The sequence below is a fragment of the Oncorhynchus keta genome, chromosome 5 (genome assembly GCF_023373465.1).
Source record: "Oncorhynchus keta strain PuntledgeMale-10-30-2019 chromosome 5, Oket_V2, whole genome shotgun sequence".
NCBI lineage: Eukaryota > Metazoa > Chordata > Actinopteri > Salmoniformes > Salmonidae > Oncorhynchus > Oncorhynchus keta.
Window position 1 is genome coordinate 4,331,981 of NC_068425.1, and position 14,089 is coordinate 4,346,069.

Sequence of the window (14,089 nt, forward strand, 5' to 3'; positions counted from 1 at the left end):
TAAAATGTTTTTTTCATTTGTAACATTGTGTGGTGATTTCAGAGGTGGCACCATAGGTCCCAGAGTGGTGAGTGGTGGGGGGTTTCCTGGGGCCCCAGAGTTGTTCTTGGTCTGGTAGGCTGACCTAACCAGGTAAAACTCCGGTTAAGACATAGTAATAAAATCAGCTGTAAAAAAAAACAGTGTTATATGGGCTATGACGGGACCAGATTTGTTTATAATCTGATCATATGGTTAAAAAAAAAAACTCCTGGAAAAACTCCTGGCCCTGGAGAGAATGAAAACATTCAAATCCTGTCAAACAAATCATGAGGCGAATCAGATAATAAAAAAATTAAAAAAACATTACTTTGTCCCATTTTTAAACGCTTGAGTGTCAACATTTTGTATTAAACAAAATTAAAAGTGCTGGGGCAAATGCCAGGTTGCCACACGTTTAATTGTCTGCACATGCTTGTGACTTGTTGCGTAAGCAAGAACGTCAACCAAACCCTCTCTCGGCTCGTACATCAACATTTTGTCCAGATAACTCTTATTCAGTGAGAATAAGCTCTTTACTGGTGGGGCTGGGACTGTTTCACTGTGGTGTAATACCGTGATCATTCAGGAGGGAGTAGACTACAGGGTCATTCACAACTAGAGCGTGGAATGAAAGCAGAGTAGGGAGGAAGAGGAGGGGTTGGGAAAAGAGGGGGGGTCACAGATTTCCTGTCCCAACCCTGCGGAGCTTGCTAAGCCAAATCACAAGTTCTCACTAATGAGAAGGGAGAGGGGGGTAGAGAGAGGTGCAAACCTGGAACACAGGGCACACAGTCCGCCAGCAAAATCGCCATAACAACCAACAATCTGACCTACAATGCACCTCACCACCCACAATCCTGAGCGTGGCAGTGGTGCTCTACCCCCCCCGCCCCGCCGGCTTAACACCGGGGCGCTCTGCTCAGAATCCTCTTGTGCTGACCGGACATAACATATCCTCCAATATATTAAATAATATAATAAAGCTATATAGAATAAGCTGTCCATAAGGAAATCACTCATCTCTGCTCTGGAAATACTGCGACTATCATCCATGTCAATAATAACAATAACAGGGAAACAAACACTAAATTCATCTCGCAGATCGTTAAGAGCGATTATGACGGATAAAAGATGAAATCTGATTATGTTTGAAATATGACTTAACTCTCTGAACCCCCCCCCCCGGCCACAGCCCCGTACTCATGAAATCCAGGGTTAGACAGAGGGACAAAGCGAAGGATCAGACAGCCAGCCAGCCAGCCAGCCAGCCAGCCAGCCAGCCAGCCAGCCAGCCAGCCAGGTCTGGGGGATCAGTGGGAGTTCGGGGGGCAGCGCGGTGGGGTTTGGTGGGGCTGGTGCTCTTCCCGACACCCCAAGCTCCACTGACAAGAACAGCACATGGTATTGGACATGTCTAACTAGATACTAAATACTGAAGCATCAGCAAAACCACACCAATCTGTGCTGCGCCAGCTTTTTGCAACCCTCCCAATGTCCCCTCCAAACCAACCTCCAAGATCAATGTTGTAATCCCTGCAGCTTTCCTTTGTTGACTCTTCTCTGCAACAAACAAAAGAAAATACAACTAAATGTTATTCCCCCCCTTGGCAGGCCTGGGAGGTCACGTGATGGGCCAAATGTTTTGAGACGATGTTCAGCAGCATCCTGATCCAGGGGATAAAGTGAGTCTGCGTACCAAATGGCAACCTCTGTCCTATATAGTGCACTCCTTTTGACCAGAGCCCTATGGGTGCACTACTGGGACCTGGTCAAAAGTAGTGCACTAAATAGGGAATGGGGTGCCACTTGGGACCCAGCCTGTGCCGCTTCTAATTCCTACTGAGCTCTAGACGGATGCTAACTTGAGCGAAAACTTGCGTACACAGCAGTATGAGTTAGGTCCACGTTGTCAGCGACTCACTAACAAAAACCAACCATAGACACAGGCAGGGACTTCTGAAACAGGGTGATCCTCTGACCACCCCCACCACTCCACTCATGCCTTTGTCATATGTAGGCCATATAACATTTGAATGAACTTCACTGACTGAGTCGCTCTGGATAAGAGTGCTAAATGGCCAAAACTTAAATCTGACAACATAAACAAGGATTCCATTCAAAAACAATTGTTTCATAAAAAAAAATTTAAAAAAAGAGTTTTGAGGTCCAGAGTTGAGTTTGAGGGACATGGGGAAATAGGGTGCCAGCCCAAGACTGGCTGAGTGATCTAGATGGCTCAGTGACAGCGGCATTCTAAGGTGGGGCACTAGAGAAAGTATCCTATTTAGAATATCTATACTGCAGGTGGCAGGCATTTCATTTAGCTTGTTTTGCCCCAGCCTCATTTGGAGCTGATGATGTAATCTGCGAGGTTATTGATAACAGTGGTAACCTCCAAAAGGACACCCTATTCCCGCCATAGTGCACTACTTTTGACCAGGGCCCACAGGAAATAGGGTTCTTGGTATTTGGGACACAACCAGAGAGAAGACTGGTCAATATCATACAGTGTAACAGCTTTAAAAGGCAATATAAATGTTAGCTGTTTGCAAACAATAATATATTCTGTTTACCCTCACTGTGCGTGTGTGTGTGTGTGTGTGTCTCCGGTGTGAAATGGCTAGCTAGTTAGCGGTGTGGGCTACTAGCGTTTCAATCAGTGACGTCACTTGCTCTGAGACCTTGAGGTGTTTCCCTTGCAGAGCGTTAGGCTTTTGTGGAGCGATAGGCAGTGGTGTAAAGTACTTAAGGAAAAATAGTACTACTTTAGTTTTTGGGGATATCTCTACTTTACTATTTATATTTTTGACAACTTTTACTTCACTACATTCCTAAAGAAGTTTTTACTCCATACATTTTCCCTGACACCCAAAAGTACTGGTTACATTTTGAATGCTTAGCAGGACAGAAAATGGTCCAGCTCACACACTTATCAAGAGAACATCCCTGGTCATCCCCACTGCCTCTGATCTGGCGTACTCACTACACACACATGCTTCATTTGTAAATTATGTCTGCGTGTTGGAGTGTGACCCTAGCTATACGTAAATAAATGTACATTTTAAAAAATTGTGCCGTGTGGTTTGCTTAATATAAGGAATGCTAAATTATTCATACTTTTACTTTTGATACTTAAGTATATTTTAGCAATTACATTTACACTTCATACTTGAGTAAAAGTATAAACGTATTTGGTTTTAAATATACTTAAGTAGTATTTTACTACTTTGGTTGGTGTGTGTGTGTGTGTGTGTGTGTGTGTGTGTGTGTGTGTGTGTGTGTGTATTCATGCGTGTATGACACAGATGAGCTTTCATATAAAGCCGCACACTACAGCAGCAGATTGCTGTTGCTCTAAAGCCGTTTACTGGCCGAGGCCCACATTGATGCACTGTTCCATCCTCCTAACGCTGTGCGTAAGTGTTGCATGACCCACTTTCCTCCCCTGACAGAGCCAGGCAGTGGCCCAGCTCAGACAGCAGCACTGTCTACAGCTCAAGCTCAGAGAGCAATACAAGTGCAAGTTGAGTAGCAGCAGTAGTAGCCTAACAGTGGTGAGTCTCACTACTAGCTCTTGGCCAGCTGAGGCTGAGGGAGCCTCCCAGGCCTGGTGGCATGGCAGCAACACCATCACCACCATGGAGCTGAGACAGCACCAGCTGAACAGCACAGACAGCAATAGCGGGAACACAGACAGTACTAGCTGAGCACAGCGGAGCACAACTCTCACCTCCACTATTCCATTGGTTCCATTGCGCCAGCCACGCAAGCTCAATCGAGCGCAGCTTAAGTGTTTGAAAGAGCGTCAATACTATTTGAACCCAGGCCTGGATGAGACAGCACAGCACACCTCTCCCCTCACACACCACTGGTGCAATTAGTACAAGGACCTGCAGACAGCAAACACACCACCTGGTGCCCTGGACAACAGGTAGAGGGCTCCAGGCAGTTTCACGAGAGGCGTGCGCTGCTCAGCGTAACATTACACTCTAGTTTTATTTGCAATAATTGCTCACAGCCGAGAGCACTTGATAAAGCGGCTCGCCGGCCCAGTGTAGCTCCCCTATTAGAGGCACCAGGCAGAGAAGCAGAGAGGCAGAGGCAGAAAGAGGTGGAGACAGGGGTAATGGAGCGTTCTACTTTCACCTGAACGACTATGAGGGAAACACGCCTGACTACAGCTACACAGGTTCTCCAGAGACTGACTTCGAGGCATTCAAATCACAGACCCGGTGTCTGTTGGGCCGGTGTCTGCTAGAGGAGCTGCGCTGGATGGGGGTGAGAACATAGATGTTGCAGTGAATATTATACAGTATTAGATGGGGAGAGAGGGGGGTAATATGGTTAAAGTCACACTGTAAAAATTAGGAGAAGGTCAAAGTATGCTCATGCAGTCTAACTGTAGCCTTTGACTACAGCACTTTCATGATGTATAATGAGAATTATACGATGTCTATTGTGCTCCAGTTGGAATTCCATGAATTGTTTACAAAAGTCCTCCACGTCTCATATTGATACGTCTAAGTCACATTTCAAAGTAAAATCTAGGGCGTATAATATTGAATTAGTTGGAGACTAACATTGGAGACGGTGGTTAAATTGGGTATAGTGAAAGAAGAGACATGGAGCTGTAATGTTACACAGTTCCTATTTGAACAGGCTCAGCCCTCCAGAATAATGACAAGGTGAAAACATGGGTACAGAGATGAGGTAGTCATTAAAGAAAAATCATGTTTAATACTATTAATCACACACACACAGAGTGAGTACATGCAACTTATGTGACTTGTTAAGCACATTTTTACTCCTTAGATGATTTAGGCTGGCCATAACAAAGGGGTTGAATACTTATTGACATTGCAGCTGTTCATGTGTAATTAAATTGGTCAAAAACAATTTAATTTCTAAAAACCTATTTCCACTTTTGGGTATTGTGTGTAGGCCAGTGACACCAAATCTCAATTTAATTAGTCAAGGGGTGTGAATACTTTCTGAAGGTACCGTCTTTAATCTTTAGTCTAATAAACTGCATGGATTATGGATGGTCTATTGGATGGTCTATTTCTCACATAACACACTTAAGACACTTTAACGGTACAAAAAGATCCCACCTTGTCAAACGAACAAATTATTGGATTGCCATTTATCAAATTGTACCGAAACTCCCTTTTTCCGTCACAGCGGTTGTAATTCGCATAAAAACTGTGGATGAAAATGTGGTTAGAGAGAGAGAAACACACACACAAAAAGAAAGAAGAGAAGAGAGAGAGCCAGCTACCAGCTCGTAACAGAGCCCAACGTGTTCTCTTAACAAAGGGAGCTCTGGTTTCACTGGTGCTGAGCAGTTTACCCATTGCTCTGTTCTACAGTTGTGGCCAAAAGTTGAGAATGACACAAATATTATTTTTACAAAGTCTGCTGCCTCAGTTTGTATGATGGCAATTTGCATATACTCCAAAATGTTATGAAGAGTGATCAGATGAATTGCAATTAATTGCAAAGTCCCTCTTTGCCAGGCAAATGAACGGAATTCCAAAAAAACATTTCCACTGACATGTCAGCCCTGCCACAAAAGGACCAGCTGACATGTCAGTGATTCTCTCGTTAACACAGGTGTGAGCAGTTAAATTGTTGTGAAGAAGGCTTCAGGGTGGCCAAAAAAGTCAAGCAAGCGCCAGGACCGTCTCCTAAAGTTGATTCAGCTGCGGGATCAGGGCACCACCAGTACAGAGCTTGCTCAGGAATGGCAGCAGGCAGGTGTGAGTGTATCGGCACGCACAGTGAGGCGAAGACTTTTGGAGGATGGTGTCAGGAAGGGCAGCAAAGAAGTCACTTCTCTCCAGGAAAAACATCAGGGACAGACTGATATTCTGCAAAAGGTACAGGGATTGGACTGCTGAGGACTGGGGTAAAGTCATTTTCTCTGACGAATCCCCTTTCCGATTGTTTGGGGAATCCAGAAAAAAGCTTGTCCGGAGAAGACAAGGTGAGCGTTACCATCAGTCCGGTGTCATGCCAACAGTAAATCATCCTGAGACCATTCATGTGTGGGGTTGCTTCTCAGCCAAGGGAGTGGGCTCACTCATAATTTTGCCTAAGAACACAGCCATGAATAAAGAATGGTACCAACACATCCTCCGAGAGCAACTTCTCCCAACCATCCAGGAATAGTTTGGTGACGAACAATGCCTTTCCAGCATGATGGAGCACCTTGCAATAAGGCAAAAGTGAGAACTAAGTGGCTTAATCCCATTGAGAACTTGTGGTCAATCCTCAAGAGGCAGGTGACAAACAAAAACCCACAAATTCTGACAAACTCCAAGCATTGATTATGCAAGAATGAGCTGCCATCAGTCAGGATGTGGCCCAGAAGTTAATTGGCCGCATCCCAGGGCGGATTGCAGAAGTCTTGAAAAAGAAGGGTCAACACTGCAAATATTGACTCTTTGCATCAACTTCATGTAATTGTCAATAAAAGCATTTGACACTTATGAAATGCTTGTAATTATACTTCAGTATTCCATAGTAACATCTGACAAAAATATCTAAAGACACTGAAGCAGCAAACATTGTGGAAATTAATATTTGTGTAATTCTCAAAACTTTTGGCCACGACTGTAAGGCCTAGTCAGAGCCACCTATTGTCTCGGAAACACTACCTTCTCCAGGCCTCCCCTCCCAGTCCCACCCCTACCATGCTACACCCAGAATTAAGACTGAATCCCCCCTGACGTACCCCTGGTCCTCACAGCTGGATCCACTCATCTTCAGGGGCCCGGAAAGGGGGTCTTTTTTTAATGTTGTCTAATCCGTGGAATCAAAGCATAAACAAGTCCCTTCCTGTGCGACCCAACCCTAACCCACCCACCCCCTCCCCATACATGCCCACCCTACACACCCCAACCCCCCTCCACTGCTTTAACCTTCCCACTCCCCCTGGACCAGCAGTCTGAGGGTGACCAGACAATGCCTGTGTGTCCCTATTAGGCAGACCGTATGCCCAGGCGACCAGATCGATCACTGCCGAATGGATTATTGTGACACCAGGACCGGTCCAGTGGCAGTTTCCAGCACAGCTTCGATCTTCCCTCAATTGAACCTGTGTGTTGTGGCAGTCATCCCATTCCCATCCCAGGGGCATTACCATTAGAGACAAAGACTAGTGGCAAAACAGAAATCTTCCTCTATTTCTCATAACTCGAACCATAAGTCTCTCGTGTCAGACGAAACCTAACATGACACGAGACTTGGCTCTTGGCGCCAAGATTACCATGTCAACACGCCATATGCCACACCCATCTCTTACCATTTTGATTGGTTTATGCCGGAGGTCCGCGTCAGTCACGGGGACGTCTTGATCTTTGGGGGTCACGCCCCTGTTGGCGAGGAGCTGCAGCAGGGTGGCGTTGTCTTTTGGGGCCCCTGACCCCACCTGGTCCGCCTGCAGCAGACCATAGGTGCGGCAGTAGAGTTCAGAGGAGAGCAGGAGGCGTGTGACGGGGGGCTTCAGGTGCTCCTGCTCATACTGGTCACAGTAGAAGGGCTCCCGCAACTCCACTGGAACATGCTCTACGGACGGAGAAGAGGGACAAAAACAGTGAGGGAAATAATAATGTGGGAGCAGAGTACACTATTAATAGGGAAAACAAGGTCACTGAGGGAGAAAATACAGAAAAGACACCCGGACTGCATCCAATATACCAGATAGAGATGTGAGAAATTAAACATTTTTCTCAACGTTTAAAACGCCAATGTTTTATCGGTGTTCCAATAAAAACAATAACAATAAGAAAGCTTCGCTGCTGCAAGAAACGGTTTGAGTCCCTGTCAGATGGTTAAGCATCGCACCTGTACTACCATTACCGTACCTCAATTCCAACTCGGAAAGTTTGCATTTCGTTCTCGTTTCACTTCTCAAAGTATTGCCATACAGGACTTCGCTGCTGTGATTTGCCTTTCTCTGCCATTTTTCCAACTGTTAACGACAATGACTTAGTGGTGGAGAGACCACTCCTTGCACGTTGACTCCCCTTTCGGACTGTCAAGATTCGATTCCGGTAGGATTCAATATTTTTGGAACGGAAGAGACTGTTCTCGGAAGTACGGGAACTAATCAAACACTCGCATCTTCCATAGCGAGCTCGCGAGGGACGGAGAGAGAACGGAGGTGCACAGTATAGGCAGTAGGGCGCTGGGAACGATACCAGTATCGTGATACACTACATGACCAAAAGTATGTGGACACCTGCTCGTCGAACATCTCATTCCAAAATCAAGGGCATTTAATATGGAGTTGGTCCCTCATTTTGCTGCTATAACAGCCTCCACTCAGCCGTAATGTTGGAAACATCATTATGTTGTCATACAGAGTCACGTTTAGTTTTTAAAGGACCAACTAGTTTGACCTGCTTCGTGTTTACATTATTGAAATTGAACAAAAATATTGCGAGACTGGGATCGTCACGGCCCTAATAGGCATGTCGGCTACCAGACAGACAGACGATCTATCGGCAATTAAAAGCTGTCTCTCCCAATGCCATGCTGCATCTCGCAGATTTCTTGGCTTGCCATGTCTCGGAACTTCAGTAATCACCAATGAATAGGATATGGAGATTGAGCGAGATTCAACACTTCCGCTCTCAGTCACACAAACTATCCGCCCATGTGCACAGGTTCGCTTCACGTGTTCACAGCGTGGCAGCTAAAGAACCAATGCTCTTAGTTGTCACGGAAATTGACCCACTATGCTGTTTACTTTCTGCATCTACAAAAATGTTATTACCATTTTGTATTATTTTTGTATTTTTTATAATTAGGTTTGGAATTTTTCTTAACATTAAGGATCTCAATTTCATTTTAACGTTTAAACTTTCACACCCTTTAATACCAGAGGTCTTTAAAAGGAATAGGGTGCCATCTCAGACACAATCTCTCAGCTGTTTGTTCTGGATATGGGACAGGAACACGAAGTTCAAAGTCCTAACAATATCATTGGCAAAACACAGTTTAAAGTCCTGTTGTCAGATAAACACATATTCTGTTTGTCTCTTAGTATCTAATAAAAACAAACTTAAGAGTGGCTGTTTCCTCATCAATTATACACCGAGTATACAAAACACTAGGAACACCTGCACTTTCCATGACAGGCTGATCAGGAGAAACCAGCTGAAAACTATGATCCTTTATAGTCAGTCACTTGTTAAATCCACTTCAAACCAGTGTAGCTGAAGGGGAGGAGACAGGTTAAAGAAGGATTTTAAACCTTGAGACATGGGTTGCGTATACGTGTGCCATTCAGAGGGTGAATGGGCAAAACAAAAGATTTAAGTGCCTTTGAACGAGGTGTGTTAGTAGGTGCCAGGCGCACTGGTTTGAATGCGTTAAGAACCCCAACGCTGCTGGGTTTGTCACACGCAACAGTTTCCTGTGTGTATCAAGAATTGTCCACCACCCAAAGGACATCCAGCCAACTTGACACAAATGTGGGAAGCATTGAAATTAACACAGGCCAGCATCCCTGTGGAAAGCTTGCGAAACCTTGTGGAGTCCGTGCCCTGACGAATGGAGTATGTTGAGGGCAAAAGGGGATGCAATTCAAAATTAGGAAGGTGTTCCTAATGTTTTGTACACTCAGTGTATAATGAAGGTATAGAGTATGGATAGACAAAGCTAGACTGCCTTGCAACTACAATCTGAGTGAAGGGCCGAGTAGGGGTTAAACGAAGGTGTGTGCGAGCGAATGTGTACCTGTATGTGCGTTTGTGTGTGCGCGTGGCGTGCATTTGTGTGCATATGGCATGTGTCTCGGTGTTGTGTTTCCCACAGCAAATCCAGCCAGCCAATCATAGGGCCTGCAGGAGACAGACAAGGTTACAGAGACAGGCATGATACACTGGTTACAATTTGATCTTTCCTGGGGGCTAGTACCAACTCCTCCCTCCATTTCCCTGTCTGTGAGTGTTTGATCAGCAGTTCAGGTCTGATGGTGTCGTTCCCGTGGGGGAAGAATGACACTGTGGTGCACTCCATTTCCAACCCCACATCAGTCAGTCAGTGTTTGCATCCCAAATGGCACCCCATTCCCTGTATAGTGCACTACCCTGGCCATTTGGGATGCGGTCAGTATGGAACCACATTATCAGTCTGGGTCAAGAGGAGTGAAATGACATGACATCCAGGCCCAGAGGTTAGCGTCAGCATTGGAGAATTACCAGACAGAGCCCTGTGGTACTGGTAGATAACCAGGGCCTTGTTCATTAGGCATTAACAGAAGAACACAGACTACCTTGGCCTAGCCATTAAGAAAAGCTAATGTTCATTTTTTCTTGTGTGCCCCGTTGAACACGACCCTGGTGTTTTATTTTCAGCTGAGGGCAGTCTTTGTGGGAAATTATCTTTAAGGCGAGTTCTATAAAGAGTTGACAGGAACCTGTGCTTTGTGGCACATTTCTCAAAGTACAGCTAGGACGAGAAAGTCACCTGAACCTTGGGAAAGGGCAAACCAAAACAGTGTCTCCGCCCCAAATGGCACCATATTCCCTTTATAGTGCACTACTTTTGACTAGCTCAGGTCAGTGCATTATAAGGGGAATAGGATACCATTTGAGGCAGGCACACTGTTTCCACCTCAATGGAGCACACAGCACCATGTAGGAAACAAGTCCCTTTAGCTCAGCACATGATGTGAAGCACAGTCCAGGAAGATGTTGAAGAGCCCAAAGTAAACACGACTTCGACTGGTTTTCAGTAAACACAGCCACACAAAACCCTATACAAACATGAACCTGAAAATCCACATCTGACACACGCTCTGAAAACTGGTTTGGCGGTATTCAGAGTGGATGAGACTGGGGCTGTTATGGTGGATGAGACTATAGGGCTGTTACGTTGTGACCGTATTACCGCCACACCGGCAGTTCAATTCCACATGACCGTTTAATCAAGGTAATTAGGCTTCTCCAAGCTCTGATGCTGCTGATGGTCATTAGTATCCCAACTTGCTAACTGCCTGGTACTCAGCACTCTTATTTGTCCCTTTAATCACTCTGACATCAATGCCAATGTAATCGAAAATCTAATCAAACACTTGAGAGCCCACAGGCTACTGTTGCGCAACATTTCTGTAGGCTACGATATTTATTTCTCAACTTTCCTAATATTAAGCACATTGCTTCTCTATACAACAGGAGTATAGCCTACCTGGCTGGCATGAAAATTAACCAGGGGAAAAGCTTCCTCCATTCGCTATGTAAGTGCATAGAGACGTATTTTATTTCAGCTGACCCTGTTTAGAGACAGATGCATGATAATGGTCCATTCTGAATCCAAAACAAATTTCATACACATATTATTTATTATATGTAAAGACAAGATTAAATCAAGAACAGCCTGATGGGTGACAATATTAGCGTATCACTTGTGAATTATATAGTACCACTCGTGAATGATGCCCAGCTTGTGTGCAGTAAGGCAAGAAACAGACACTCTTTTCAAATCATAGTCGCACACCTCATGTAGCCTAGCCCATAGGCCTATATATGTTTTGATAAGGTTTGTATCACACCTCATGTAGCCTAGCCCATAGGCCTATATATATGTTTTGATAAGGTTTGTATCACACCTCATGTAGCCTAGCCCATAGGCCTATATATGTTTTGATAAGGTTTGTATCACAACTAAAGTGGCCAAATAATTTAAAGAAGTTAAGCACATTCATCCGCTTTACAACAGGTAGCGTTAACTGGCATACATATGCAGCACGTGAGTTTCAATGCGCTTATGAACAGTTTATCAACATTTTAAGCTAAACGTTCTGATCTGTTGCATCAGCCACATTGCATAAAAACGATTGTTTGATACTAGTGGTTGTATTAATTTGGGATTGATCGCATCCCACAACTGTCCCTGACTATGTTTGGAATATTTCTTTCTTGCACAGAATAGGTCAACTGTTGTACTATGGGGGATAGTACAACAGTTGACCTATTCTGTTGACCTATTTATCCCCCATAGTACAAAAGTTGATAGGCCTACTCATCTTGTTGGCTAACGAAAAGTAAAATGTGGACAGTTCTTCCAATATCTTAAATGTGCGCCTTCGAATTGGATAAGTATGCACGCAAGATTATTATTTTTTTTTTAATTTACCCCTTTTCTCCCCAATTTCGTGGTATCCAATTGTTATGTAGCTACTATCTTGTCTCATCGCTACAATTCCCGTGCGGGCTCGGGAGACACGAAGGTTGAAAGTCATGCGTCCTCCGATACACAACCCAACCAAGCTGCACTGCTTCTTAACACAGCGCCATCCAACCCGGAAGCCAGCCGCACCAATGTGTCGGAGGAAACACCGTGCACCTGGCAACCTTGGTTAGCGCGCACGGAGCCCGGCCCGCCACAGGAGTCGATGGTGCGCGATGAGACAAGGATTTCCCTACCAGCCAAACCCTCCCTAACCCGGACGACGCTAGGCCAATTGTGCGTCGCCCCATGGACCTCCCGGGCGCGGCCGGTTACGACAGAGCCTGGGCGCAAACCCAGAGTCTCTGGTGGCACAGCTGGCACTGCAGTACAGCGCCCTTAACCACTGCGCCACCCGGGAGGCGTCACACAAGAGTTTTTGAGGTGGCATTACAGCTACACAAAGGGGATGCAGCTGGGAAATTCAAGGAATTATCAAGTGCTTATCAAAATTGTGAATGAGAGACTGATGAAGTGTGTACAGCCTGCGCAAATAAAGTAGAGCTCATGCCTTTTATGCAACTTTTTTCAATTCATCATTAGGAGTCGCATCATAAAGCCTTAGAATGTATTAAAAATCAAAGCATATAGCCCAACCTTTGTATCACAACTAAAGTCACATAAATAATTAAGCAGAGTGGCTGTTAACTGCTCAACACAAAATAGCTGCATGTGTGCACTCCCTCAAATCGTTTGGAGAAAATATTCAGCTATGTTCAATTGTATTCTTCCTATATTCTTATATAAAATAATATAGCAAAGTGTATATAAAATAATGCCCAGGAATTCTAAGAAAATCTTGTCTGCTAAATGAACTAGTGTAGCCCACAGCCATATGGCATAGCCAGATCAGGACCTAACATACAGACAACTCAGAGTATGCTATTCTGTTCTTTTGAAATAGACAACATTTTCTTCATATAATGTTTCTTTAGACCTGTCTAAAATAAATTATGGATTTATTGTGATGGTGTAGGCTACATTAAATGGATTAATTAGAGACCTTTTAAAATGTAGATGTAACAAATGTCTGCATCAGTGGCTTGTAGGCCATGTGTGGAAGCCAGGACATGCTAAATGTGTTTGTTAATTAACGGTCAATTACCGTGAGACTGGCAGTTATTTTCTTGACAATCACCGGCTGACAACATTTCGTGACCGCCACAGCCCTAGATGAGACCGACGTGGCCTATTCGATGGACAGTAAATGTAGTCTACACACAGACTCATTTTCAAACCCTACGGTAAACAGTTGGAAGGCTGAAAACAATGAGAAAGGAACAGTTCGGTTAGTATCTGAAAGGAGACTTAAAAAAAGGGACATCACATGGTGAACTCTGACTCATGAGAAGATCAGAGGAGATTGAAGGATAAAGGGAGTCGCCCGACCATGTTGTCGTTTTGTCATTAGGGTTCCTTTAATTAAGTTAATGGTTTTATTTAGGGCACACAATAGCATGGGTAGCTTTTCCCAAAAACAACATTCCATTTACCCCCCTCCAGCTTTCTGTACTTTCACAGACTTCCCCACTACAACTTTTCGCAACAGAAAACAAAACAATAATCTGTGTTCTTACAGGACAAGTTCATGAAGTACCACAACCCAGGTGTAGAATACTAGTATGTCAAATAAAGAAAGATTACATTGGGGTGTGTGAATGCTCCTTTGTGGTTAAACCACAGGACATTGTTAGCAGTATAAACGTTTCATGCAAACTGACTGACCAAGTGAGGGAGGTTAAACTACGGGTGCATCTCAATAGTCTAAAGCAGTTGACCTTTTCTCATCTCCTTTCCCTCCTCCACTCTGATTCAAAATAACTGGACT

At 44.5% G+C, this 14,089-nt stretch overlaps 1 protein-coding gene across 1 annotated transcript in view; it reads right to left on the minus strand.

Annotated features, from left to right (window-relative positions):
* camsap3 (calmodulin regulated spectrin-associated protein family, member 3) overlaps positions 1-14,089 on the minus strand; it is a 57,635-nt gene that overhangs the window by 35,382 nt on the left and 8,164 nt on the right. The window contains 1 exon segment of the mRNA XM_035770761.2: positions 7,328-7,590. Coding sequence (XP_035626654.2) covers positions 7,328-7,590 — 263 coding nt within the window.